The 27,426-nt window shown below is 41.4% G+C and overlaps 5 protein-coding genes across 8 annotated transcripts in view; 2 read left to right on the top strand and 3 right to left on the bottom strand.

Annotated features, from left to right (window-relative positions):
• LOC119227129 (UDP-glucuronosyltransferase 2C1-like) overlaps positions 1–27,302 on the top strand; it is a 76,706-nt gene extending 49,404 nt beyond the window's left edge. The window contains exons 1-2 of one of the 2 annotated variants that reach the window (XM_037485635.2): positions 24,401–25,145; positions 25,285–27,301. In XM_037485635.2, coding sequence (XP_037341532.2) covers positions 25,292–26,884 — 1,593 coding nt within the window. In that variant the 5' untranslated portion in view covers positions 24,401–25,145; positions 25,285–25,291 and the 3' untranslated portion in view covers positions 26,885–27,301. Of the gene's footprint in view, positions 1–24,400; positions 25,146–25,284 lie in introns of those variants that run through there. The other variant, XM_062561826.1, reaches the window with a different exon arrangement.
• On the bottom strand, positions 5,294–7,579 carry LOC119195166 (UDP-glucuronosyltransferase 2A1-like). 2 transcript variants are annotated; one of them, XM_037449894.2, is made up of 2 exons: positions 7,303–7,579; positions 5,294–7,136 (listed from the first exon to the last, which is right to left on the bottom strand). In XM_037449894.2, the coding sequence occupies exons 1-2, from the start codon at positions 7,315–7,317 to the stop codon at positions 5,529–5,531; spliced, it is 1,623 nt and encodes a 540-aa protein (XP_037305791.2). In that variant the 5' UTR covers positions 7,318–7,579; the 3' UTR covers positions 5,294–5,528. The 2 variants fall into 2 exon arrangements, with proteins under 2 accessions (XP_037305791.2, XP_037305800.2); XM_037449903.2 differs by having other exon boundaries at positions 7,409–7,579.
• LOC119195203 (UDP-glucuronosyltransferase 2A3-like) lies at positions 9,909–14,486 on the bottom strand. The gene is made up of 2 exons (XM_037449954.2): positions 14,439–14,486; positions 9,909–11,713 (listed from the first exon to the last, which is right to left on the bottom strand). The coding sequence occupies exon 2, from the start codon at positions 11,685–11,687 to the stop codon at positions 10,110–10,112; it is 1,578 nt and encodes a 525-aa protein (XP_037305851.2). The 5' UTR covers positions 11,688–11,713; positions 14,439–14,486; the 3' UTR covers positions 9,909–10,109.
• On the bottom strand, positions 12,508–15,809 carry LOC119195188 (UDP-glucuronosyltransferase 2A2-like). Of its 2 annotated transcripts, XM_037449933.2 has the most exons (3): positions 15,693–15,809; positions 15,210–15,284; positions 12,508–14,620 (listed from the first exon to the last, which is right to left on the bottom strand). In XM_037449933.2, the coding sequence occupies exon 3, from the start codon at positions 14,618–14,620 to the stop codon at positions 13,037–13,039; it is 1,584 nt and encodes a 527-aa protein (XP_037305830.2). In that variant the 5' UTR covers positions 15,210–15,284; positions 15,693–15,809; the 3' UTR covers positions 12,508–13,036. The 2 variants fall into 2 exon arrangements, with proteins under 2 accessions (XP_037305830.2, XP_037305838.2); XM_037449941.2 differs by lacking the exons at positions 15,210–15,284; positions 15,693–15,809 and having other exon boundaries at positions 12,526–13,996; positions 14,439–14,525.
• chrna5 (cholinergic receptor, nicotinic, alpha 5) lies at positions 16,906–24,259 on the top strand. The gene is made up of 8 exons (XM_037485648.2): positions 16,906–17,161; positions 17,486–17,626; positions 19,787–19,938; positions 20,090–20,134; positions 21,325–21,434; positions 21,587–21,764; positions 21,842–22,537; positions 22,713–24,259. Exons 2-8 carry the CDS (start codon positions 17,539–17,541, stop codon positions 22,869–22,871), a joined length of 1,428 nt encoding a protein of 475 aa, XP_037341545.2. The 5' UTR covers positions 16,906–17,161; positions 17,486–17,538; the 3' UTR covers positions 22,872–24,259.
• Positions 27,303–27,426: the final 124 nt, after the last annotated feature.

The raw sequence follows: 27,426 nt of genomic DNA, 5'->3' as shown, positions 1-27,426 counted from the left end.
ACATTAACTTCTATCTTGTAACGTGCTTAGCGTTAACAGTGAACTCATTAAGATAACGTATGGTCATGTATAACATCTTACATTTTAAGAAAGGATAGCGTATACATTGCAAAACCAGCGACATTTTGACCGCGTCACGGAAGCTGCGCATGCACATATCTTAAGTCATAATTTAGACTTTTTAAATCATAATTTCAACTTTTTAAGTCATAATTTCGACTTTCTAACCCTTCTTTTTTTTGTGGCGGAAATGGGCTTCCATCAGTTAGCCTGGTTAATTTCAACAAGTGTAAAAAACAACTATGAGTGGTTATGTTAGATTTTAACTTGCATGTAAGCAGTTGCCATGCAACCGGAAAAGACTTCAGGAAACCACCGCGAGAAGTAGTCCGTTACATAACCCAGAGAGAAACAGGGAAATCTCTTTTCTCCTGTTTTCCTGTCTTCATGTTAAGTTCAGCCGACCGGCTGTTGGCGCCAGCTTTAAATTCAACACACAAATAAGGTAGTATCAATCTGCTCGTCCATCTCACAGCAACCAACAGAGATTTGTGAATTACACCAGAGATGCAGTGAAAGGAAATGCTGGACTGGTAGATCAGGGCTGGGTCTAGACAGACATGTATGAGGGGGCAGCCACAAATCTTGAGGGGGCATTGTGCTCCAGCACCTAGCTCCAGCACCTAGTTTGAGGGGGCACAACATTTATTTGAGGGGGCCAGGCCCCCTCTTGCCCCTGCCTAGACCCGGCCCTGTGGTAGATGCTTCTTCACTCACGACCTGGCAGAATCGTATGGCTTTAGATTTGTTCTTAGCTGAGAAAGGCCGCCTCTGAAAAACCTTTGGAGGTTTCTGTACATGTATTGCCAACAATACAGCCCCTGATGAAAGTATAGCGGAGCCCTAGAGGGTCGAACCCCACCACTGTACATGATGTCACTGCTGTCTCCCTCTGACTCCGATATCAACAAACTCCATTCCAATTCCATCCTATATTTTGACCCTGACGTAGACGACATCGTGAGAGCTTAGTGTGAGTGTTTTTCTTTGTTTGACTTTTATAATTTTTTTCACATTCTACTTCTTATGTTTTATTGTTACTATTCATGTTTTGTTTTTCATGGTTTATTTTTCTGGTTTTGACTGTCCATTTTATCTTCTGTTTTTCATTTTTGCACAAGGTTATTTTACATTGTTTAGTGTGATCATTAAGCAATCAAAAGGGTGAAATGTAATGGTAAAATAACTTTGTATTAGTCGTAGTGAAAAAAAAGGAAACTGTTTGTATGCATGTACGCAGCTTTCAATGACGACTTCTTCTAAAGTTTGATCCAAGAACCAAACTTTCTCTTTCACTATGTCTATACCTGAAAAGCATTAAACCAGTTCTGCTTGACCCAAGGTTGACCTGAGCCAGCGTCTTATCTTAAACAACAGCTCGAACATGGTCTGATGTTGGCCCCTTGAGGCGTATTTTCAGAATAGGATAAAAGATGTACGTTTTATTCACAGTATTTTCCACTGTCACTGTGATACGTGTCTGTGAAAACTTCTCTCCGCTTGCAAGAAAAGAAATAAAAGAACTCTCTTCTATTCCTTGGTTGTTGAAGTTTCGTTAAAAGGTTTGACCACATTGATAAGACTGGTTTTCCACAACTTTTTTGCTTCAGTCCACAGGTTTGAGTTCCATTACATCAGCTAGAAACAAAGTCAGTTCATCTTTCTCAGTGTTTTCAAGTTTTACACACACTTTTTAACATGGACGTTTTCTTTGTGCCTTCTGTATTGGCTATAATGAAACAAGTGGAATCCACGAGTCAGGGCATAGTGATCTGATCTACTATTATGTGACTTGTACAATAGTGTATGTGTGCAAAATGAAGACGTTCCATCGTGATGAAATTTCCCTTTTCAATGTTTTTGTTTTCACTCCTAGATAGCAACTGTCTCCAGACTGAACTGATATTCCTAATGATTTACCTTTTGGACAGCTGGAGATGTAAAAACATGTTGCTGCAACAAGTTAATAGTGGGATGTACACATATTCTGTAACAGACTTTTCAGTGTTTTTCTTTTTTGTTATTGTTTTATGATATAATCATTTATTCATTTTAGTAAAAAAAAGAATTATCAGTCACATCATAATAGCATTTAGTCAGTAGTTTTCCACAATCCTCACAAACCTGCACTGTTGGGAACTTGAATTTGTCTTAACATGTGATGAACTCAGCTGTAAAACCAGGTGTGATTGTAACATCTCTCTATCAAGAAACCTTTTACAAACACCATGGTGGGACAAAATAATATGGTAAGATGAGGAATATCCCTTTAACTTTGAACTTGTGTTATATGCCAAAACTTGCTTTTCTAGAAACTGCAATAATGTTCTAACTTAGCACGACAGAGAGTCTATATTCTTTCACATAGAGCACATGGCGTTATGGATCATCTGATTATCAAGATATTTGTGCGTCAGTGTTAATAACCTTGTGGTGCCAAGGATGATCATCTACATCTGAGGATGACCCAGAGGCCCACCCTGTTTTAGCATGTTTATCTTCCAACCATAGTATATTCCTGCTTCGAAGATAAAAACCTTTGAGTAGACTTGGCGCATGACCTGCATGGGTTTCAACTCTGTCTCCTGTTTGCAAACATGAAATATCCTGTTGTGATGATTTTACACCGATGGCAGAACAATTGGGTGTAATCTGCAGAGGAACACAAAGGCTGCAGATTCTCAGGCTATCGACGCCTTTGCGTCTTACCACATCCTTTGTGGCGAAGAGGCAGATCTGCTTACTGTGCTCATCTTCTGAAACCTACGCAAACGTAACATGATTGTAACATCTCTCTATCAAGCAATGTTTAAAAATACCATGGTGGGATAAAACATTAATGTAACATAATGAATATCCTCTTAACTTAGGGCTTGTGTTAAATACCAAAACTTGTAAAGAAAACAGCAGAACAATCAGCATAACTAATATGCTACAAACGGGGTGCTGATTACAGAGGACCACAAAGCCTGCCTGCAGATACTCAGGCTGATGATGCCTTTGTGTCTTACCACATCCGTTATGGGGGAGAGACTGGTCTGGGTTCTGGGCACATACGCTGAAACCCTTTGAAACTATGGACTTGTGTTAAATACCAAAACTTGCTATTGGAAAAACTGCAATAATGTTCTACCTTAGTACGACATCACATAGAGCACATGGTGTTATGGGTCATCTGACAATCTTTTCACCTTGTTTTAGCATGTTTGTCTTCCAACCATATATTCCTGCTCCAAAGATGAAAACCTTTAAGTAGGCTTGGCGCATGACCTGCAATGTTCAACTCTTTCTCCTGCTTGCAAACATTAAGCATCCTGTTTTGATGCCTTTAGCCCGGTGGCAGAACAACTGGGTGCAATCTGCAGAGGAACACAACGCCTGTCGATTCTCAGGCTATTGACGCCTTTGTGTCTTACCACATCCTTTGTCGAGAAGACGTTGGTCTATTTACTGTGCACATCTGCTGACACCTACACAGACGGCAGTTATGCAACTCTGACCTTTTTCTTATTTGCTTGTTGGCTTAGCACCACTGAAGCCCATTAACTGTAGAAATTGCTGCATACCCTGCATGTTCATCCAGAGCCAAAGATACTCTACAACAAGGCTCCAGATCAAACAGATTTGTTACGGTAGGGCACAAAGTGCCTGGGGGGGCATCAAAAAATCTGGGACGTGAAAAATCATCACAGTAGGCTACTAGTATAAATAACAAATAAAATATGTCTAAAGCATGTTAATATTCAAAAGCAATACAAAGTAAAAGACCAAGACCAAATTAGTCTAGAAAAAGGGGAACCTCCTGTGCGGCACTTCAGGACGCTTTTTTTGCGTGTGCCTCTGTAGGGCCTTTGACAACTGATGGTAGTGAAAATGTTTGTAATATAGTTCTATCGGATAGCAGAATAGAGATGGTAAAGTAAATTCTACAGTGCAGTTTGTACTTATGTATGGTTATTTGCATTTTAAAATTTGCACTTTATTATTATTATTTGTACTTATGTATATTATTTACTGAAGAAATGTGCACATTATTACTTATACGGTTATATACTTAAATACTTTCTGCGTTTACAATGTTCAGTTCCAAATCTGTTTTTAGTAATTGTGGTGGTATTTGGTATTTATAATTTTATCTTTTATATAATTTATTTCTTTTAATGTTTGTTTATGTAAATTATTTATGTTTAGAAGTTATTTGGGGAATAAAGAGAACCTAACTTAGAAATTCTGAATGGTTGTTATTCCTGTGGTTGGTTGGTTTGTTGGTTGGGGGGGGGCACCACCAAGCATTTGTGCTTAGGGCACCCAAATGGCTAGCGCCGGCCCTGGTTACGGATGATGCACAACCGTTATTTTAAATTATCCCAACATAATATGTAATGAAATGTAATCTAAAGGCCATATTAAAATGAGACATGCTCCTCATTTTCATCTGTGTGGGTCTCATAGTGTGTGTAATGAGAGAAAGCTGCGAACAGGAGGTGGAGATGCAGAATGCAGATGTAGCCGAGCTCACTGTGCTTAGGATGAGCTCCCTGCGGACCAGGACGTCCTGAGAAGGGGGACTTACACCACAAACAAAGTGTTGCTCTACTTGTTTGTACTCCAGCTTGTAGGCATAGTCCTCTTCTGTTGCATCTGTGCGGGTCTCATATTGTATCAAGGAGCGCAATGCGTTAAGGCTTAAGAAGATACTCAGCGTGTAGAAAATGTCCCACTCAATCAGCGTGGTATCAGGCCGGTCTGAGGGGGGGGACTTCCACCACCCAACACACCTGCCCTGCAGGCATGGACACTTTCCAAATACCCTCAACAGACTTTACTATGACTTTTTGTAATTGTTGTCAAGAATTGTTGCTTGAAAGTACTTTTCCACAACACAGATTCTATATTTAGTATTAAATGGTGAATGATGCTGCATTTTTCCGTAAATATGGTTATTTTTAAAAAACGTGATTATTCTGTTTTACCATTTAATATGTAACCGGTCTTGTGCCTTTTTTCGTCCCAACAGTTGAGGGGCTTAGTTGAGCGTAGTTTGTAACCAGGGAGGAAGCAGTCAGCCTGGTTCAGTCCAAAGTTAAAACAATGCTTTCCAGTATCTCTAAAAATGAAAGTTAGTCTGATCTGTACAAGAGTAAAAAAAAACACTATGATACGGACATTTCCTCAAATGTCCAACTATGTTTCACTTTCACACATTTAGTGTGTGTTTGACAGACAAATAGTCAGCTAGAAACAAAGTCAGTTCACAGAATGGTAAGAACCTTTTTACTGCTCTTTAAAATGGTCTTTTCTCTAGTTGATTTATTTTTTTATCACAGGTTACTTACAACAGAAAGACAGAGGAACATTTCAAGTAAAAAATATATATTCCTTTCAATGTTTAACCAATCACAGCTAGACTGGCGGTCACATAGCAAAACATTAACCAATGTCAAAACGGATCATTCCTTCTTTGCTGTTTAGTCCAATTTTACTTTTCTTTTGCAACACAATCTAAAGCATGACCACAGTAACGCGGCAACCAATAACAAAGCAACCACTGCGATTGTCAATAAAAATAGCATCACATCCACAGAGTGGTAGGAGTACCAGGGCATCCTGTAGGACTCTGTTCTCAGGTGAGCTGCACCTTTGTGCCTCATGACAAACTCCATCCAGAAGAGGGCGGTATCCAGCGGCTTCATGGGCTGATCTCTGTGCAGCCTGGAGAGCCTCTGCATGTTCATCCTGTAGGAGGGATCCTTCAACACCTCCTGCATTGCATTCAGGAAGTTTTTGGTGTTCAATTGAGAAACATCCATAACTTCTGCAACGCCCTTTGCTCTGAGTCTAGAAAGGTTGTCGGCTTGATCGAAAACAATGGGAATGCCTACCATTGGTACTCCGTGATATATGGCCTCATATATTCCATTTGTTCCTCCGTGACTTACAAATAATTTTATATTTTGATGTCCCAGGAGGTCATTCTGTGGCATCCAGTCGACAAGTAAAGTGTTGTTGCCCAGAGTGGCCGGTCGTTCCCCTTTATACCTCCAGATTACCTTCTGCGGTAATTTAGCAAAAGCTGCAGCTATTTCATCAGCTAGGTCACTGGGAAATTCTCCAATCAAAGTCCCAAGTGACATGATAATGAATCCGTGCTCTCCAGAACTCTGTACAAACTCCTCAAAGTGTTGAGGAAGAGGTTCTGCAGGTTTACACTGGAAGCCTCCCATGTAGACAACATTAGGCATGGTGGGCCGAGGGAACTCAAACACAAAGTCCACTCTCATCAGCCACAGGTCTGCTGCTTGAAACAAGAAGAAGTAGTCTACATCTGGACCAAAGTAGCGCCTGGCCAATGCAGAATAATGTGGTGCCACTATCTGCTTGTACAGATGCATCCTCATGGTGTAAAAAACAACATTTTTCACCCTCTCAAAGAAAGTCATTTGATCCGTTAATTCTGACGGTGGAAGTGGTACGTAGGAAAGGGGAGAGGGTGCAATACCAAAATGGGCTTCACCGTGAACAGTCCATCGAGCATTAAACATTAACGGCAGCCCAAGATAGTGAGCCAGCATTACTCCTCCTCCGTTGGCGGGATCCGTCAAAACAGCATCAAACTTGGAATCTCGAAAGGACTTCATCAACTCTTTGTTTTCCAACATGTACGTGACCACTTCGCAGATTTTCTTGTGTAATTCAAAGAACTTGTCCTTTAGCTCCATGTCCAAAGCAAAACGGGCCCACGCTGACGACTTGCTTCGTTTGATCTTAATAACTTGAGAGACAAAGAGGCGAAAAAAGGCCTCATCTGCACCACCGGCAACATCCACCGTGACGGTGCTGTAATGAGGCGAGGTCTCACTGATGTACCAGCTGTCTGCCGCTCGAATGACAGTCACCGCATGCCCTCTTGAATGCAGCTCATCAACAAGTACCTTCATGTTCACCCAGTGGCTGCCATCATGTGGGAATACCAGAACCTTCCCACCGCAGGCAGCTGGAATGATGCCAGCCAAAAGAGAGATGATGGAGGCCAGAGACACATACATCATGCAGAAATCTTCAGTAAACAGCGCCGTCTGAAATGCAAGAAGAGAGAAAAAGCAAACGCTCCCACTTTAGTATTCCAGGAAATGTGTGCACTAAGTGCCTCCAGTCGTATTTTTGTTGAACCCCAGACGACCTGAGCAGAAGTGTTTTTGCAACTGGAAATGTTCCATCTGTAGAAATATTTCAAGGGCTTACATTCAGCGAACACATAATCCATGTGCAAGAAATTCCATCCACGCGATCACTTCCTCTTTTCTCAAAAACGACAATTCAAGATACAAGATTACAGGGAAAACTTTACCAGCACTCGATGTCTCTCGCCAGAGGGTTAAAACCCCGAAACAAGACAAAACACATCCGCGTAGAGCTCTAAGTCCCACTGGTGTGGCAATAAAACACTTCCTGGTTTCTTTTGTCCCACCCACAAAACAGTTGACAATTCTTGTCACTTTTATGGGGGCAATAAGACGTGACTGCAGTGTAGCAGAAAAGTGTTACAGGATATGGTGATATCTTAAAAAAATACATTTTGGGGTTTATTTATTCCCAGTGAAATGTGCAACGTGTAAAAACTTGCCACACGCTAGAAACAAAGAGGGGCAGAATCCCTCTACTTCAAATGTACTGCCATCGGTCATAAAAACAGGAACAGAGCAAATACCTTTTAACAGCAGGGCAAGAATATGTCATCAAGAGAAATTCACTGACTATAGTGCAATGCGGCAAAGCTATAAGAAGTATTTCATCACCACGCTGATACTGACATTAGACATTACAGATTTAATGTAATTGAGGTGAAATAATATATGAATAGAACTCACTCAGTTGATTCTTATCTACTTTTGATCTGTCAAAAAGGCAGGCAGTGATCAGCCTGTTGTGACCATAAGAGCACAAACTTGGGCACACCCTTAAGGTTGAGACTCCAACTCTTGGGAAACAGGTTTATTGCAGGAAGTCAAACACAATGTCTTAAAAAAACAGAGTCCAGTGCCTACCATCCACCCTTAAAATGCCACAAAGAGGCAGCTGCTATGAGACTTTGCAGTGTAGTTTAAATACATTCCCAGTTTGAAGAGAAACAAGTTAATTCTTTGTTATCCTTTACTGACTTGGTAATCCAGTAATCTCAAATGCAACCTTTCAAATGTTGCACGAGTAATATAAACCACAGAATTGGGTATAAACCAGGGTTAATTTTGGCAGCTATTTTTGATTTAGTCTTAGTATTAGTGTTTTAGATGAAAATGCATGTTAGTTTTTTTCACATTTAGTTATTTTAATGTGTGGGACAACTGACCAAACAGGACACACCTGTTCAAAAAGGATTAAACGATTTATTCATTTTGTATAAATATGGATTTACTTACTGAATTGGCAAGCTGTCAATGTTCATTTCAGAAATTAGGAATCAGGAACATTTATTGCCAAAATATGATTCATTTTAAACACATAAGGGATTCTGTCAGTTAGTAAGAGATCAGTATTAATATCAATCCCGACACGTTGTTGGATACTTCTCTTTGGAAAAAAATGAAGTGTTTGTGTATTTGTTGTGTCAATTGTGTCTTTTTGAAAAGTTGATTTTATCAGATAAACAGAAGAGAAACATCTACGGAGGATGAAGTCTTTTAAAAAACAGAATCTGTCCTTCAAATATTAAAAGAAGTCACTGGAGGGAAGTGGCTGTTTGTTCAATACTTTATAATGAGATTATTAGAACAGACACGTGTGGTTGTAAAGATTGAACTTTTAACTACTTATCCGGGTTCCTTAAACAGCAAAATAGAAACTCAGAGATGATGAAATACGCCTCAAATCACCTGCAAGTTAAAATACTCACATTTAGAAACTCAACATGAAAAGTTTGATGAATATTTTTCCTTCAATATCAAAGGAGTTTCCATTTTTATTTCATCAAATCAATGAATCAACTAATCGTTTCAGCTTTGCTTGGGAATCATGTGGAGTAGTTTATCATCACAAAATGAATTTTACAATATTGCAATATATCTGTCTCAGATGTGGAGTAGAAATACAACACTGCATGAAAGGAAGGACAAAAAGTAAGTACATATTAATAGACATATATATATATATACTGTATATGAAGGGCGGTATCCAGCGGCTTCATGGGCTGATCTCTGTGCAGACCTATATATATATATATATATATATATATGACCTGAGAACAGTGAGAGTAATTTTTTTCACATGGATTTTTATTTTTGTTCAACCAATTCCAGCAGACAAGTGTAGCAATAGCATATTTAGAAATATAGTACTTTCAGAACTTCAGGTAGCCTATAGGTAAGTAGACCTTCTGTAAACTATGTTTTTTTAAGTAGACCAATACTTTCAAGTACATTCAGAACATTGGTTATTTTTTCAGACGTGGACTTAGTTACCCTGGTCCTTAAACCAGTCATCTGGTGCAGTGTGGGTTGGGTGTGGGTCCTTGTACCCGGAGTCGGGCTAACGTCCACGCTAGCTGCTAATTGTTTTGCGTTGAGGTGATACTTGAGGCTCGATGCGAATTCCTTGTTGCACAGCTTGCACACAACCACGCTCTTATCAACGCTTCCATCCGTGTGTTTATTATAATAAGATTTCCCATTCACGGGGCCACCCGACACGGTCTCGTCAGCTTCTTCGTTCATGTTCACTGTGGTTTGTTGTTGTCTGAAGTCATGAACGCTAGTTGGTGCTCCAGTATAATCGGTCCTCCGAAACTCATCCAGTGAGAAATTAATCTTAATTCACTTTGTAATTAATTAATCTTAATTAAAGCGCTAAAGTCCCGGCCCTAATATATATATAATACATATTTACACTATTTCCTAGAATCTTACTGGTGGTTACAAAGCTTATAGTTTGTACGATACTTTACTAAAATATGATTGAGCAAGTTCAAAAAACAAAATAATGCCAGTAAAGGGGGAACTAAATCCAATGTGTTAAAATCCATATTTACAGACAGATAACATATATCCCTTGTAGGATCAGTCACGTTTCATCTTACGTTTACACATTGCAGTGCATAAACACCTGATTAAAAGGAAAATAGTTAGAAGCACGAGCAGCCCAGTTCCAGCCAAGAACAAAAACACATCCACAGAGTGGTAGGAGTACCAGGGCATCCTGTAGGACTCTGTTCTCAGGTGAGCTGCACCTTTGTGCCTCATGACAAACTCCATCCAAAAGAGGGCGGTATCCAGCGGCTTCATGGGCTGATCTCTGTGCAGCCTGGAGAGCCTCTGCATGTTCATCCTGTAGGAGGGCTCCTTCAACACCTCCTGAATACCCTGAAAGAAGGTTTCCTCAGTCATGCTAAAAATATCTATTACCTTCCCTGCTCCTCTTACTTCAATTCTTAACAGATTATCGCGCTGATCAAAAATGAGGGGAAGGCCTACGATAGGAACACCGTGGTAGATGGCTTCTTGAACGCCGTTTGTTCCACCATGAGCCACAAACAGTGCCACCTTTGGATGTCCTAAAAGGTCATTCTGTGGCATCCAGTCTACTATTAAAGTGTTGTTGCCCAGAGTGGCCGGCTTGTTGCCTTTATATCTCCAGATGACTTTCTGCGATAATCTGGCGAAAGCTGCAGCAATCTCATTGGCTAGGTCATGGGGAAGCTCGCCAATCAAAGTCCCCAGAGACATGATGATGACCCCGTGCTCTCCAGAACTCTCCACAAACTCCTCCAAGTGTTCAGGAAGAGGCTTTGCTGGTTTACACTGGAAGCCTCCCATGTAGATAACATTAGGCATGGTGGGCCGAGGGAACTCAAACACAAAGTCCACTCTCATCAGCCACAGGTCTGCTGCTTGAAACAGGGATTTGAAGTCCATCTCTGGACCCAAGTATTTATCAATCAAGCCGGCATAATTTGGTATAACATAACGTGCAATTTGAAATTCTGTGAAACCAAAAATAATAACATTAAGAAGTCTCTGGAGAAAGCTCATCTTATCTGAAAGCTCGGTCCCTGTCATTGGAACATAAGACAGAGGAGAAGGAGCGATTGAAAAATGGCCTTCACCTTGACTAGTCCACCTGACATTGAAAACAAGAGGCAGCCTGAGGTAATGGGCCAGAATGACCCCACCTGGTAGAGCAGGGTCTGCAAGCACCAGGTCATAATTTGCATCTCGCAGCGACTGAATGAGTTCTTTGTTTTCAAAAAGCAGCTCAAGCATTTTACGTGTTTTCTCATGCAGCTCAAGCGCCTTTTGTGCTTGTTCCATTTCCAGTTTAAAACGTGTCCACACAGACTTCCCCTTCCTCTGGATTTTCAGCAACTGGGCCACAAAAGTACTTAAAAAGTCTTCATCAAATCCAGACTCCGAATCGAGCGTGATTGAAGAATAGAAAGGTGAGGTTTCCTTGATGTACCAACTGTCTGACCATCGCACCACAGAAACCTGGTGGCCCCTTGAGTGCAGTTCCTCGATGATGACGTTCATGTTCACCCAGTGGCTTCCGTCCAACGGAAAAACAAGGACCTTCCCGCCGCAAGCAGCTGGAATGATGCCAGCCAAAAGAGAGATGATGGAGGCCAGATACAAAAACATCTTGCAGTCTTCTGTAACAGCGCCGTCTGAAATGCAAGAAAAGAGAAAAAGCAAAAGTTGCCACTTTAGTATTGCAGGAAATGTGTGTACAAATGCCTCCTGTGTTTTTTTTGTTGAACCCCAATCGACCTGAGCAGAAGTGTTTTTACAACTGGAAATGCTCCTTCTGTGGAATACTACAAGAGCTTCCAGCTTCAGAAAACATATAATCCTAATGCAAGAAATTCCATTCACACGATCCTTTCCTCTTTTCTCATAAACCAAAAGTCAAGTTTTAAGATTACAGAGAAAATTTTACCAGCACTCGATGTCTCTCGCCATATGGTTAAAACCCAAAACAAGACAAAACAGATCTGTGAAGAGCTCTGGGTCCCACGGGTGTGGCTATAAAACACTTCCTGCTTTCTTTTGTCCCACCCACAATAGAGGTAACAATTCTTCTCCCTTTCTGGGGAAGCTTAGTAGAAAAGTGTCAGGAGAAGAGGTGAAATTCTGCCCTTCTTTGTAACGTGTGGCGTGTTTCATGTTTTTAAATGTGCACATTTCACAAATCTTCAAAAGTGTCTTTTTTAAGACATCACCATATCTGGTGAGTCCCTAGCATTTAAAGGTACTGTCAATGGTTATAAAAACAAAAACAGGGCAACTACAAATTGTTTGTGATACCTCAAAAGCAAATGCAGTTTTGTTGGAATGTCATTTTTGGGAGACAATCAGCAACATTTATTTCCCAAATATGTTAGACATACAAGGTCTTTATTTGGATATCTTTTACACACTTAACATCTGAAAAATAGTGCATTTTATATAGGCACAACAAACAGTATCATTTGCATGACACACTGAATGATTGAGCAGTTTAACTACATTGTTTACTACACACAAAGTGTAAAATTTGTGTAAAAAGCAAGACCCTTCCCCCATCAGTGTGTTGTTGAATGCCAGTAGTTCGATGCATGCATACAAAATGCATTATATAGAGCATATACATATCCCTGCCTAGTTCGGAAAGTACAATACATTTTCTGAATACATCTTCTGATGCATGTAAAATGGGATGAAGCAGATCTTTAAAAAAAGTTTAGCATTCATAAACTGGAAAACATACAAAATAATCCACAATCTTTTAAAACATTTACACAATTTCCTAGAATTCTACTGGTGGTGTTTGTTACAACGTTTTTAGTTTGTACAAATACTTACCTATACCTATATAAAATATGATTGAGCAAGTGCACAAAACAAAATAATGCCACTATTGTTAAAATGCTGCATAAAGGGGGAGTAAATCAAATATGTTTTATATCCTTATTTACAGACAGACAACATACAGTATATCCCTTGTAGGATCAGTCACGTTTCATCTTACGTTTACACATTGCAGTGCATAAACACCTGATTAAAAGGAAAATAGTTAGAAGCACAAGCAGCCCAGTTCCAGCCAAGAACAAAAACACATCCACAGAGTGGTAGGAGTACCAGGGCATCCTGTAGGACTCTGTTCTCAGGTGAGCTGCACCTTTGTGCCTCATGACAAACTCTATCCAGAAGAGGGCGGTATCCAGCGGCTTCATGGGCTGATCTCTGTGCAGCCTGGAGAGCCTCTGCATGTTCATCCTGTAGGAGGGATCCTTCAACACCTCCTCTATGGCGTTCAGGAAGTTGTTGTCTTTGTCCACAGTTGTAATCGTCAAAAGCTTAGCCGCCCCTCTTTCTTGCAGGCGCAGAAGGTTGTCGTATTGGTCGAAAAACAGAGGCAGACCTACTACTGGGACTCCGTGATAAATAGCTTCTTGAACTCCGTTGGTTCCTCCGTGAGCCACAAACAGTTTTATCTTGGGGTGTCCTAAAAGGTCTTTCTGTGGCATCCAGTCCACAAGCAGGGTGTTGTTCCCCAGAGTGGCCGGTCTGACCCCTTTGTGCCTCCAGATGACTTTCTGAGGTAATTTAGCGAAAGCTGCAGCCATCTCATTTGATATATCAGCAGAAAGCTCGCTCACAAAAGCCCCCAGAGACATGATGATGACACCGTGCTCTGCAGAACTCTGCACAAACTCCTCCAGGTGTTCAGGAAGAGGTTCTGCAGGTTTACACTGGAAGCCTCCCATGTAGACAACATTAGGCATGGTGGGCCGAGGGAACTCAAACACAAAGTCCACTCTCATCAGCCAGATATCTGCATTAAGCACTAAATGGTTGTAGTCATTACCTGGCCCAAGATATTTGTCACATAACTTCTGGTATATTATCTTAATCAGCAGTTGTTGTTGTGTTTGGGTGATCACATGCAGAATCATGTTCTTGACTCTCTGAAAAAAGATCATTTTATCAGTGTTTCCAGATCCTGTAATGGGAATGTATGAAATGGGGGAAGGAGCGATCGCGAGATGAGCCTCTCCAGCTAACAACCACCGAACATTATAAACCAAAGGAAGGTTCAAATATTTGGCGAAAATGACACCGTGACCCCAGCAGGGGTCAGTGAGCACCATGTCAAAGTTTCCCTCTTTTATGGTTCTCATAAACTCTTGGTCATCTAACATCGCTGTTAGTAATTCACCCACAATAGCGTGAGCATCAATAAACGTGTCGAACACTCCTACAGTGAGGTGGAGGAAATTCACCAGCGGAAGGGCCCCTCTTTCAAATTCCAGGGTGCTGTTTATCATTTCTGAAATGAACTTCTCATCCATGCTCCTCTCCACCTGAACTGTAAGGATATTGTAATAAGGGGATTCCTCCTTGACGTACCAGCTTTTGCTAGAACGAACAATAGTTATATTGTGTCCCCTGGAGTGCAAAGCTTGAAGTAGAATATCCATGTTTATCCAGTGGCTGCCTTCGATGGGCAGGACCAAGATGTTGCCACCTTGACATTCTCTGGGAAAGAGCACGAGCAGCAGCAAAACACTGCAACAATGGATCAGCCTCATCTGGAAATAAAACAACGGACAATCAATTGACCATTATTAAAAAAACTGTGTTTTTGTGTGTTTTTCTCCACGATCGGCTAACGTATTGAACAGGTGCCATTCACAGAGTCAGTCGCAACATTCTACGGAAGCCCAGAACAGACAAACCCATCAAGTCCAGATAGGAAGCTTTGCTTTTTTATATTTAAAGCTTATTTGTTTAAAAATTATACTGTTTTTGCAAAATAGTATTAAAGTAAGCTGGATTTTGAGAATCTCTTTGCACTTTTCCCCCTATTTTTTACTCAAGTTAGCGTTAAACTGCAGTAAACGTGCTTATGCCACATTTGCACTCCATGCTATTCATATTACAACCTTGCTGCTTAATAAATATACTGCTCCATGTATATTTCATACTGTGCATACTCTTCATATATATTATTTGCATATACAACATAGATATATCTGCTTTCATGCACTACTGGTTAGATGCTAAACTGCATTTTGTTGTCTCAGTACCTGTACTTTGCAATGACAATCAAGTTGAATCTAATAACTAATCTATATAGGGTTGGACGTTGTTAAAAGGCCTGTATGTATGCCCACTTACTGTGATTTGTGTTATCGCTCCACTCAGGAAAAGTCCCAGCAGGGAACCACCTTTGTCCAGTTCATGCACATTAAACTGGAAGAAATGAGTAAAAGGTGAAAACCATCAACACTGTGCGTGCACCATGATAAGGACGTTACTGATTAATGCAATACGTTTACCAGAAACTATGGCCCCTATTGACATGTAGACAATCACAACTAATGTTTAAATCAACAGTTGAGGCATTTACAAATCAGAAAGTTCCCATTTTAATAATTTATCCTTATTGAGGTCATTTATGACGTACTGTATTTTCCTTTCACCTTTTAAAAGGAACTTTCATATAACATGAAACCTCTTTTCTCTTAAAGGGAACAAAAGCGCCGAGGTTTTATTATTAAAGTGTCTTAACGTTAGTGAGGGAAAGACATGCAGCATTCAGTTCCTACTTTCTCTACCTGGGTCCCACAGACACACTAAAGACACAGAAAGTACACTCACCCATCGAAAAACGGATCTCTGACACTTCGTTCCTGTGAGGAGTGAAACGGAAGCACCTTTAACCTCGTCGCTGCTTTGCAAAACCGCGTCAAATTTCGCAATAGTCCCACGTTCAGACGTCTGCTTTACAAAATGACGTCAGCAGAGCTGATAGGCGGGTTATTGAGGATTTCCTGAGTATCTATTGGTTAGTTTCTTTGGGGGGGAGAGGGAGAGAGAGACACACACACAAATCCACCAATCACACAGGTTAAAAGCAGAGGAGAGCCGGGGCTCAGTTACATATAATTTCCAAGACTTAAAGTCCAATTTTACCTCAGTTTAAGCTTTTTTTATTACATGAAGTGATTCTGTAAAACCAAAGATAGATAGAATTTTCCCTTTCTTCAGAAAAAAAAACAAGCCCGTGTTCCTCACCAGATGGCTGAGTCACATGACATCTGGCGTGAGAAAAGACTCGCAAGTGAAGAAACGACCGACTTCAACGTAATACCGTCTCCCGTTCCCCGTTACTTCCCACACGGGCTTCGCCGTGCGGATTTGGCTGTGTATTCGCTCATTGCATGATTTCATGCAATGTTGAAAAGGGACCTTGTCATATTGATATTGATCGATGTCACAGCCTTTGCAAAGATACTTTTGGAACAGGTTAATCCAATTAGTCTGCATAGGATATTCTTTTATAGCCTTTACAGCCCCTTAATAAAGCCTCAGTGGTCATTCTAAGATTTTGAAAAAATATATGAGTGGAATAATTCCTTATATAGCCATGTAGTCCTATTATATCCACGAGAAGGTGGATCTCTACCTCCAATTTCCAAAACTAGGCAACAACCTAAACTATCTAGTTTGATGAATAGCACCACCGATAACATGTGTATATTTTTGATTATGGAGTGAACTGTCCCTTTAAAGATGAAATAAACAAAATAAAATTAAAAATACAAAATAAATCAAACAGAAATCAAAAGGCATGTTTCAAAAGCCAAAAAATAAAAAGTGAGAAACACAATCTTAATAAAATTTAAAGACGATTGTGAAAATTCAATATCAAGCAAATACAAATCCTAAATTATTCCGTCGCCATGGAAGCACATACATGGTGGAATGAGAGCAACTGAGAGCGGCACAAAATGTAGCATCACATCACAAGAACGATGTGGTGTCTGCATGGAGGGGGGGGGGGGGGGCGTTCATCCCAGTCTGTGATTAGTAACCACAGGAGGGCAAGGAGAAGGGGGCAGGGCGGGCTCTCGGTAGGAGGAGGAGGAGCAGGGTGCGCTGCCTGTACACAATCGAAGGCAGCACGGAGTGAAGCAGCATCTGTATGAGGAGACAGAGGGAGGGAGGGAGAGAATCAACCTGCATGGAATGGAGCAGCGCTAAAGCAGCACTATCGTCAAGACTGCCACCGCCTCCACCAACGCTGCCCCTCTGGATGGTGTGTTAATGGAAGACGCTCAAAGCAGGTATGTACACATCATGTGTGTGCGTACTGTGCCAGATGTACCACAGAGAGGGACAGGCTAAAGGTGTGATGAACGCTCTTTGTTACTTAGTATGGATGACGCCAGGGTGTTTAGCTTACACAGTGGATCCACTGGGACCTGTGGTTGCATAGCATTACGGGTGCGGGGACCAGTGGTGGTTCCCTTGGGATTTGAACCCTTAACCCCAAGGTACGATTGAAGCCTCAGGCAGAGGGGCAGCTCTAACCCATTGTATGCCCATGGGCCCATTGTACACAAAAGCTCAAATATCACAACCCGTTGTCTTTGATATTCATTCTCCAGCTCTGTGCTGCCCGAGGGACCAGCTGCGTGGATCCAGTTACTCCTCTGATACGATGCTGAGAGCAGGGGGAGCAGCCACCTCTCTCGCACTGCTGCTGCTGCTGCCACTGCTGTGCTGCTGCCACATGTGCCACTCACTGCGTAAGTTTTCCACGGACCGGCAATGTCTTGTCAAAAAAAGAAAGAAAGTCGTGGTAGGATTTAATAGCATCAGCGTGACGGAGGGCATAGCCGAACAAAAGTTGGAGTCGAGTGGATGGAGGGAAGAGAGTGACAACTTGCCTCAGAACATGAGAATTTCAGCTGCAGGAAAGTTGTCATAATTAAGCTCTGCTATTAAGCAAACAGTATTTTTTTTAACAAATGAAAGGCAGAGGCACAATGATCAAAAATGGAAATAGACTTGTCTCCTCATACATTTTAGATAGGAATCTTTACTTACGACATGATACAGAATAAATAATGCAGGAAACCAGGGAAATAGTAGGCTAACGCTAACATGTTGAGCAACAGGGACGTCTGTGTAATTTAAATGAAAGTACAACACCCCCTGAATGTGTCGGCTTCCTTTGTGGGCAACGTAAAAAACACAATTTTCATAAGGGTTGCATGTGGTCGTCAAAAGGCAAACAAACTGTCCTCAGAACACGGACACCACGGCTGTCCTTTGTTCTGCTCGTATGGGGAGTTGGATCCAGCACAGCTGTACGGGTGAGCGGGTCAGGGGATGAGCTGGGGCAGTAAACTCTGTAATGACAGCTCGTGGGAAGGTGAGGATCAGCTGGGGTGGGTGGGGGGGGGGGGGGTGAGAAAGGTGAATACAGTGTGCACAACACAGAGATCAACCGTTTGTATGTACAAGTAGGAGAGGGAAGAGACAGGCACCGCTGTTGCCATGACAGCGTGTATATAATTGTGTGTGTGTGCATGTGTCAACCGTACAGTGTTCTTGTAGACATGTTTTCAGTATGTTTATGCCGATGTTCATGTGTGTATGGTGTTGATGTATCCAGTCTATTGGATATTATTTTTGTGTCTTTCTGTTATTGATGTTTTGCATATTTTAGGCAATGTGTCATCTTCGTTTGATCTCACTGTAATCCTCACCGTCTGTTTTGGTAGCACACCACGCATCGTATATTTTATGTTTCATTGATATTGATTACGTTTTTGTCATGCTGCCCGATGAATCTGTCAGACAGCAGTGACTCTGGAATCCTAGAAAATGAGTTTATTCATTAAACAATAATTGACAAATGAGCCTGTATGATCCTTTACCTTACTGCACATACATTATATTTTTGTATTAGTTAGAGTTAAGTTCTAACTCTGTACTTTCCTTTCCACAAATAATTAATAAAGAATAATCTACACTTAAGCAGACAGCGCCGTGTGCATTTCAGTGGAACAAGACGCGGTTGATAGTGATAATTAATTTGCTTATCATCCAGTCATTGATTGAGGTTGTATCAGCCTCGTCTTTATAGATCCAAGCACACTGAGACAACCGTACATGTTTAGCCAGCCATGTGGTGGATTTTCAGCCACGTTCTCCTTTCGTAAATTAAGTTTTTGACATGTTGGGGAATGAATTAAGGACCAGGATGAATAGAAATGCTCTGCAATTCAAAAAATGTGATCAATACTTTCTACACTGCCGAGGCGTTCTGCTTCAGAAACACAATGCACCAGTTTGATTAAAACAGTCCTCCTGTAATATGAAACAGGTCAGTTAGCCTCATCTTGTAACTGCAAACAACATCATGGCTACATGTATTGTATGCTTTAATGCATGTATGGACAGAACGGCAGTCAAGTCATTCATCTTCATCACTTAATCTCCCAATATCCATTGGTATGCAGTCTGGTATTTCATAAAAAAAATCTGCACCTTGAATTGAGAGTGGATGTATTATTTAAAATCACTAACGCACATGAGTCATAGAAGGCATATTTGTTTCTTAGTGTGGTGAAGGACAGGCTGTAAACAGGAAATGGGATGTACCTCTCATTTAGGCTTTTATACACCATTGTAAATTCAGTGTGTGTTAGGGTGAAAGCTTTAGTTCCTCTTGAAACCCAAGCCATTGAAATGATATCCAGAAACTAGAAGAACTAAAAATTGTAGATAGGTGAATGCAGTGAGAGCAATGCTCAATGCTAGAAATGGATCCTCAAGCATAGGGCTAATGTATAAACCGAAGGGGCTGCTGGTTTTGATAAAGAGATCTAGAAGGACGAAGGTAAAAATCTGTATTTTTTCAAATTCAGCTTCTATTCACTTTTTTCAATTTTTTTTAGGGGTTCCGAAACTCTCCTCCTTTGCAAAAGCAGAAGACAAGCTCTTCAAATTCCTCTTTGGAAACTACCAGAAGTGGGTCCGTCCAGTGGAGTACCTAAACCAGACCATCAGTGTGAAGTTTGGACTTGCCATATCCCAGTTAGTTGATGTGGTGAGGAAAGAAAACACTGATCATGGATGTTGTTATAAATGTCTTTGTGCCACAGGCCCTTAACCGCATTCCAGCAATGTTCAGTGAACAGTACGATAGTTGAGAGATAAATTTAACTTGGCTACTTCTACGTTTTTTTCCACGGATCTAGGATGAGAAAAATCAACAGATGACAACCAATGTGTGGATGAAACAGGCAAGTGGAGCTGCCCGTCTAACCTAAACATTGCATTTCACCATCATCGGTATACATGCAGGTAAAGTTATGACTGTTAATATCATTTAATAATAATAATTTACTCCAAAACATGCTCTGGCATTAAATGCCATTTACAGGCAACCATTCACACTATTTTGATCTGGTCTTGGTCGCATTTCACTGACAGTCCTCATTTATATGAGTCCTTTCGGCCCTGGGCCCACGCACCTGCCTCCCTAAGCTGTCCCTCTCTACTGCTCCTGTCAGCCTTATTCACGGTCTCGGTGGTGCTGTCCGTCATGCATCTTTTTCATCCCCACAGACCATCTTTTGCCTTTTGGGTCAGTTTCTCCCTTTCACAATGATGGATTGCATTATGCAAAAAAGGGTGATGAAAGGTCAATGGCCACAGCACTCTTGTCTATCTATCAAATGTGTCATTTGCATAAAGTGTGTCAGATGTATCTGCTTTGTTCGACTTGCCAATGCCCAGAATATTTTACCCTCCACCTTTTTTCCAGGTACTGGAAGTTAAATCAAATTTCTACAGTATAGAAGCAGCCTAACATTAGCTTACCATGTAACCTTCCCGGAGGCCTGGATCAGGGCAAAATTGTTGTTTGGAAGACTAATATTACAGCACACTAAGTCAACTACCCTGAAGGAAACGTTTAAGGTTTTGAAAAAAACAAACATTCTGTTTGGCTTTCTTAAAAAAACAAGTGAACAAGAATGAATATTAAGCTAAGCCGGTTAGCTTAGCTTGAAGCAGAGGGAAGGGGCTAGCCTTGGTCTATCCAGAAAGTAACATAATTCACCTACCATCACCTCTAAAGCCAGCCAGCCAATAATAAATTACTATTTAAGTCTGTTCAGGAACCTCTGGTTGGCGTCATAGAGATAACGTCCATATTTTATGCAGTCTATGTCTAACGCTCGGCAATTAAGACATAGGTGTAATACAGATTTTTTACATGTGGGCTTTTGCCTGGATTTCACAAATGAGACACAACCTGTTGATCAACTTGCTGGTTGCTGGTTTTGTTATCAAGTAGGTTTTACGATGTTAAGTCATGATAGCTGGAAACTGGCTGTAGACAGATGAGTGTCATCAAAATTCATCATTTCATCATTGGATGTTTTCCAAAACATCAAACCGTCTTAATATATTTTTCCTTTTTAAGTAGGAGTGGATCGACCGGAAACTCAGATGGAACCCTGACGATTATCTGGGCATCACAACAATCCGAGTCCCTTCCAACCGGATCTGGCTCCCTGACGTTGTGCTGTACGATAAGTAAGTGGCATTATAAATGCAAGGAAATGACAAATCTAATTCCGTAGGTGTGACCATACTGATATCCTCACACCACTCATCATTAATTCTGACAATAAGTTAATCTAGCACAGTGAATATTTTAGAAGAATAAATTATAACTCTTTCAACAGTTCAGATGGGCGTTTTGAGGCTACGGTCACCAAGGCGGTCGTTAAGTACAACGGAACCATATCATGGACACCACCGGCAAATTACAAGTCAGCCTGCACCATCGATGTCACCTTCTTCCCTTTTGATCTGCAAAACTGTTCAATGAAGTTTGGCTCATGGACATACGATGGCTCCCAGGTGAGTCTCAACTCCACAGCACATTGGTGTCATTCATGACCGGTGGTTGACACATGATTTAACTCTGTGTTTACCAGGTGGACATAACTCTGGAGGAATTCCATGTGGACAAGAAGGACTATTTTGACAACGGTGAATGGGAGATTGTGAAGGCCACAGGCAGCCGTGGTCTAAGGACAGACAGCAGCTCCACATATCCCACTATCACCTACTTCTTCATCATCCGCAGGTTGCCTCTTTTCTACACGCTCTTCCTCATCATCCCCTGCATTGGCCTCTCCTTCCTTACAATCCTCGTCTTCTATCTGCCTTCCAACGGGGGCGAGAAGATCTCTCTCTGCACCTCAGTCCTGGTGTCTCTCACAGTTTTCCTCCTGGTCATCGAGGAGATCATCCCTTCCTCTTCGAAGGCTATCCCTCTGATCGGGGAGTACCTGGTCTTTACTATGATCTTTGTCACGCTTTCCATCGTCATCACCGTCTTTGCCATCAACATCCACCATCGCTCCTCTTCTACACATCACAACATGGCACCCTGGGTGAGGAGGATCTTCCTGCACCGCCTGCCCAAGCTGCTGTGCATGCGCAGTCACGCCGACCGTTACGCAACAGCCGGAGTACCAAGCACGGGGGGAGAAGACAGAGGGGGCAGGATGAAGGACTCAGCACCTGAACTGACTTCTCTGCTCTACACCAAACACAACCTGCAAGCAGCTTTAGAATCCATTCGCTACATAACCATGCATGTGGTTAAAGAAAACAAGGTCAGAGAGGTGAGTATGTTGGATTTTGTGCATTCGTAGCTTCGTAACCATAGGTAACAATATAAATGATCAATAGTTGGATTGACTAATCCTTTATTGAACCCAACAAACATCTACAACACTGTAATAAACGTTGCAAGTTGAATAGTACATGTTAATCTAATTCCAGACATTTTTGTTTCAGGTGGTTCAAGACTGGAAATTTGTAGCACAAGTCCTGGACCGAGTGTTTCTTTGGGCCTTCCTCCTGGTGTCGATCCTTGGCTCTGCTCTCCTCTTCATCCCGGTTATCTACAAATGGGCCAACATCATTGTCCCAAAGCATTTTGGAAGTACCCTCTAAGAACCAGAGTTTAACTTATCAGAATTGCAGGCAAAGCACATTTACAAGTCGTTATGGGTCTTGCGTGAAATTTGAAAGACTGAGATACTGTGATTACCACTCGGATAAATGTCTGCTCTGGTTATCCAGTTATTCCACAAGCCACACCCGTGCCAGAGATAAAGCTGCAGATTTGGGGCGTTGTTAGCCGAGTTGAATTCTGTATTTCTGAGTTTGAAGGTTAATGAAAAGATCAATTGATATATTATCATACAAAAATTGTCCATATCCCATTTTTTTGTCCACATCCCACACGTAGGTACAAAATGGCAGTCCCCACTAATGGCTAATGGAGTTTATGCAAGTTGAAGGTCACATTATACTTTTCCATTCAGTTAAATTAATTCCATTTCAATCTAGCTTTATTTGTCATATCTCTAACGGGATTGTCAAATACACTCACACACAATAGGGAGTAGAATACCATTTAACATACCACCTGGATAATAGACCAATGTATCTCATTTGCATAATTCAAGGTTACCAATGGTTCAACTTTGCTTCTCTGTCATTTTCACACATGGGTTGCAGGGTTGTTAACATGATATGATAAAGAACAAAAGAACAGAACCGCTAATCCTTCTTATAAAGTTCATATCCCTCAATTCAATTTTGTCTGTACTTTCAAAAGACCACAGTTACATTTACAGAGCCATTAAATTATAATTCAGATTAGTCATGCTGATACAACATTTATCTTTAGGGACACTCATGGTTTAACACATTCTCTCTTTTTTCCTCTTGACTATGCGCGGAAAGGAGATTTGGACATGCCCAGACTTGAGTTTCTCTGGTAGCTCTTCCTTTTTGGCCTCTGAACAAATCCCACATTCTTTATGGGTGCTGGAACATGCTCCAAAGCAACAGATTGGTGCAGAGGCACTGTGGGCCCTGAGTGTTTTTTACCCACAGTGGCTCAGCACAAACCTTAATTCCCTCAAATCTGTCTTCATATGCGATTGATTTGATTTGGTTCGTTCCTCACGTGATGTACTATGGAGATTTGTAATGAAGGGCCTACGGTTCACTACACCCCTCCCTCCATTCACTGTCTGTTTCACAACAGCTGAAGAGCTTAGTCATTGGTTGAGCATGCTCTGCCTCTTCGTGGTTGTGTCTTTCTATTACAGCTGAAAAAAACAAACATTAAAGCAGTGATTGCAGTGATACAATCTGACATTCTATTTCCAATTGTTGCTTCAATACAAGTTCTAAACAATAACAAGCATGGAGTAAAAAGGTTTGGTGTTGTTTTTTGGTCTTTTAACGTAAAGCAAAGAAAGATGGATGAAATTAAAGAAATAGGGAAGGAGATCCACCAGAAAACCGAATAAAATTGATATGGCTTATATGGCTGCGCTTATGCACTGCTTTTGGTTTGTTGGTACCATTGACTGATGAGATGTTTTGACATAAAGGCACAGAAATCCATTTGGACTGTGTTCGCCCTCTCCACAAGGATTAAAGGCTTTTTGCTAATCAGAATTTAAAAAATTCCGAACAGATTTCCCACAGGGAGTAAAAGGAAGATTTTGTACTGACAGTGCTTTCCCTTAGATCTTAGGGTTTTGCAAATTCACCACGCACCACTGACGTGACTGCTATTCACGAATAGACCAGTGGTTCCAGACAGAAGAAGTAGAATTGACAGAAATACCTTTGTAGTTTGCATTTGTTCACAGTTGTGTGCCTGATTTCTGATAAAAGACTCATAAACAAAAGGAAAACCATTACACCCAAGCACTGTAGACAACGACGCGGCATGCACAGCTACTCGTAGCGCATCCACAAGGTGGCTCTATGGGGCCACATTGGCTACCTACACTAAATCCCAGTTAGCAGCGATTAACTATCAGGACATGTAGTTATATAATGTGAGTCCACAGGTAGGACATCAATGTCTAAATATGAAAAAATACTGACTTCTGGACATAACTTGACTAAGCTCACAGACATTATACATGAATTCAGCAATAAAGTGGGTTTGAGGAGATGGAAGATACCACTCCGGGAGGGGGGGGGGGCATGGAGCATACCACTCTAAGAGGGGACAAGTCCAAGTGCTATGGCCTTTATGGCAGAGAGGTACAAAAAAGGGTCTCCACTCATTTTCTGCAGAAAAGCCCCAAGAGAACACTATCGATAATCCACTTATGTAAGCAGCCCTGGAATTTATAGTTAAGCATTCAAGGATTTGTTTTCGTGTTTCACACCGACATCTGAGTTCAAGTGGAGGTATGTTACAGATCAATCTTGCATGTCATTTAAATAATTTTCCTCTGTTGGGGGATAACTTGAAGGTAGAAAATAATTTAACTATTGTATTTATGTCTGTTTCTCGATTATGAATGTTTTATCTTTTTTTCCCCTTCAGGTCAAAAATGCCCCCCCACAGATATGCAACTTCTCTTCTCCTCATATCTATCATACTGTTGTCACGGAGAATATGCCACGGACGAAAGATTTTGATTTTTCCTTTAGAGGGAAGCCACTGGGTCAACATGGACATCATGGTCAAAGCTCTCCACTCTCGAGGACACTCTGTTGATGTGGTCCGAACCGATAAGAGCTGGTACATCCAGGAGGACTCCCCGCATTACAAGACAATCACAGTTCCTGTTACCGAAGCATTTAATCCTGACTTCATCAACCCGATCCTGAAAAAGATCATTGACATAGAAAGAGGGGAGAGCTCGATTTGGAGCTTTGCGAGTTTGCAGGCTGAGATGTTTTCTGCAATGTTCAACGTGCATAGAATGATGTGCAAAATGGCCACTGACATGTTTGAAGATAAGGACTTAATGAAGACTTTAAAGGACAGAAAATATGATCTGGTCTTAACCGATCCTGCGTGGGGAGCAGGAATATTGTTGGCTCATGCTCTTAGGCTGCCTCTGGTCTACAATGTGCGGTGGATAACTAGCGGAGAGGGACATATGGCAATTGCACCTTCTCCCTTATCTTACATCCCATTGACCGGCTCTGGACTATCCGACAAAATGACTTTCAATCAAAGGGTTAAAAATTACCTCTTCTCTCTCATTTGGTTAGCTCAAGATGTATTTCTCGTTCGTCCACAGTATCAAGCTTTTTGTGCCAAGTTCTTTAGCCCAGAGGTCAGATATATTGACTTACTGCACGGGGCAGACCTGTGGCTGATGAGAGTGAACTTTGTGTTTGAGTTCCCTCGGCCCACCATGCCTAATGTTGTCTACATGGGAGGCTTCCAGTGTAAACCTGCCGAACCTCTCCCTGAACACTTTGAGGAGTTTGTACAGAGTTCTGGAGAACACGGGGTCATCATCATGTCTCTGGGGACTTTTGTGAGCGAGCTTCCTGCTGATATATCAAATGAGATGGCTGCAGCTTTCGCTAAATTACCTCAGAAAGTCATCTGGAGGCACAAAGGGGTCAGACCGGCCACTCTGGGGAACAACACCCTGCTTGTGGACTGGATGCCACAGAAAGACCTTTTAGGACACCCCAAGATAAAACTGTTTGTGGCTCACGGAGGAACCAACGGAGTTCAAGAAGCTATTTATCATGGAGTCCCAGTAGTAGGTCTGCCTCTGTTTTACGACCAATACGACAACCTTCTGCGCCTGCAAGAAAGAGGGGCGGCTAAGATTCTTTCTTTAGCCACGGTGGACAAAGGCAACAACTTACTGAACGCCATTCAGGAGGTGTTGAATGATCCCTCCTACAGGAAGAACATGCAGAGGCTCTCCAGGCTGCACAGAGATCAGCCCATGAAGCCGCTGGATACCGCCCTCTTCTGGATAGAGTTTGTCATGAGGCACAAAGGTGCAGCTCACCTGAGAACAGAGTCCTACAGGATGCCCTGGTACTCCTACCACTCTGTGGATGTGATGCTATTTTTACTAACAATAGCAGTGGTTGCTTTGCTATTTGTTGCTTGGTTACTGTGGTCTTGCTTTAGATTGTGTTGTAAAATAAAAGTGAAATTGGACTAAACGGGAAAGAAGATAAATGTCTGTGACAGGCTGCCCTGGTACTCCCATCACTCTGCTGAAATGGTTTCGTTCTTTCTGGCTGCTGTTGTTGTTTTTCTTCGTCTTTTTCGGATTTAGTCTATTGAGAAGAGTTTGAAAAGAAAAAACAATTAAATAAATGGAAAAACACATCTTAACAAGTACATCTTTATTAAAAAATTGAAAACATATCCATTGTAAGGAATTTGATTAATTGAAAAGAATTAAACAAAAATGAAACTTAAAAACAGTTATGGACTATTTAGTCCAGCAGGGATTATGCAGGTGTTATGTTTTCCTTTCAAGGGCAATGCTCTGGTATTAAAGGTGACCTCACATGTTCAAAATATAAAATTCCAGCAAAAGACAGTCACCACGGCTCAAAATTAAGTCCACTATCTTCAAATAAATCTATTTGCAGCCATGCTAACTGCTGCTCCCTCATTTTTAATTACAAAGTGGTAACTCCATTCTTCCCATCAAGTTGCAGCAGTAATGACGAAAGCAGCCATCAGAAAAACGTT

Source organism: Pungitius pungitius, chromosome 4, assembly GCF_949316345.1.
Source record: "Pungitius pungitius chromosome 4, fPunPun2.1, whole genome shotgun sequence".
Lineage (NCBI taxonomy): Eukaryota > Metazoa > Chordata > Actinopteri > Perciformes > Gasterosteidae > Pungitius > Pungitius pungitius.
The sequence above is the reverse complement of the archived record's forward strand: the minus strand, read 5'-3'. Positions and strand labels throughout refer to the sequence as shown.

Excerpts from the sequence above, each read along its gene's own strand:
- LOC119195203 (XM_037449954.2), bottom strand. The coding sequence starts at position 11,687 with ATGTTTTTGTATCTGGCCTCCATCATCTCTCTTTTGGCTGGCATCATT.
- LOC119195188 (XM_037449933.2), bottom strand. The coding sequence starts at position 14,620 with ATGAGGCTGATCCATTGTTGCAGTGTTTTGCTGCTGCTCGTGCTCTTT.
- chrna5 (XM_037485648.2), top strand. The coding sequence starts at position 17,539 with ATGCTGAGAGCAGGGGGAGCAGCCACCTCTCTCGCACTGCTGCTGCTG. Across the intron at positions 20,135-21,324 it reads CCAATGTGTGGATGAAACAG|GAGTGGATCGACCGGAAACT; the intron begins GCAAGTGGAGCT and ends CTTTTTAAGTAG. Across the intron at positions 21,765-21,841 it reads GGACATACGATGGCTCCCAG|GTGGACATAACTCTGGAGGA; the intron begins GTGAGTCTCAAC and ends TGTGTTTACCAG.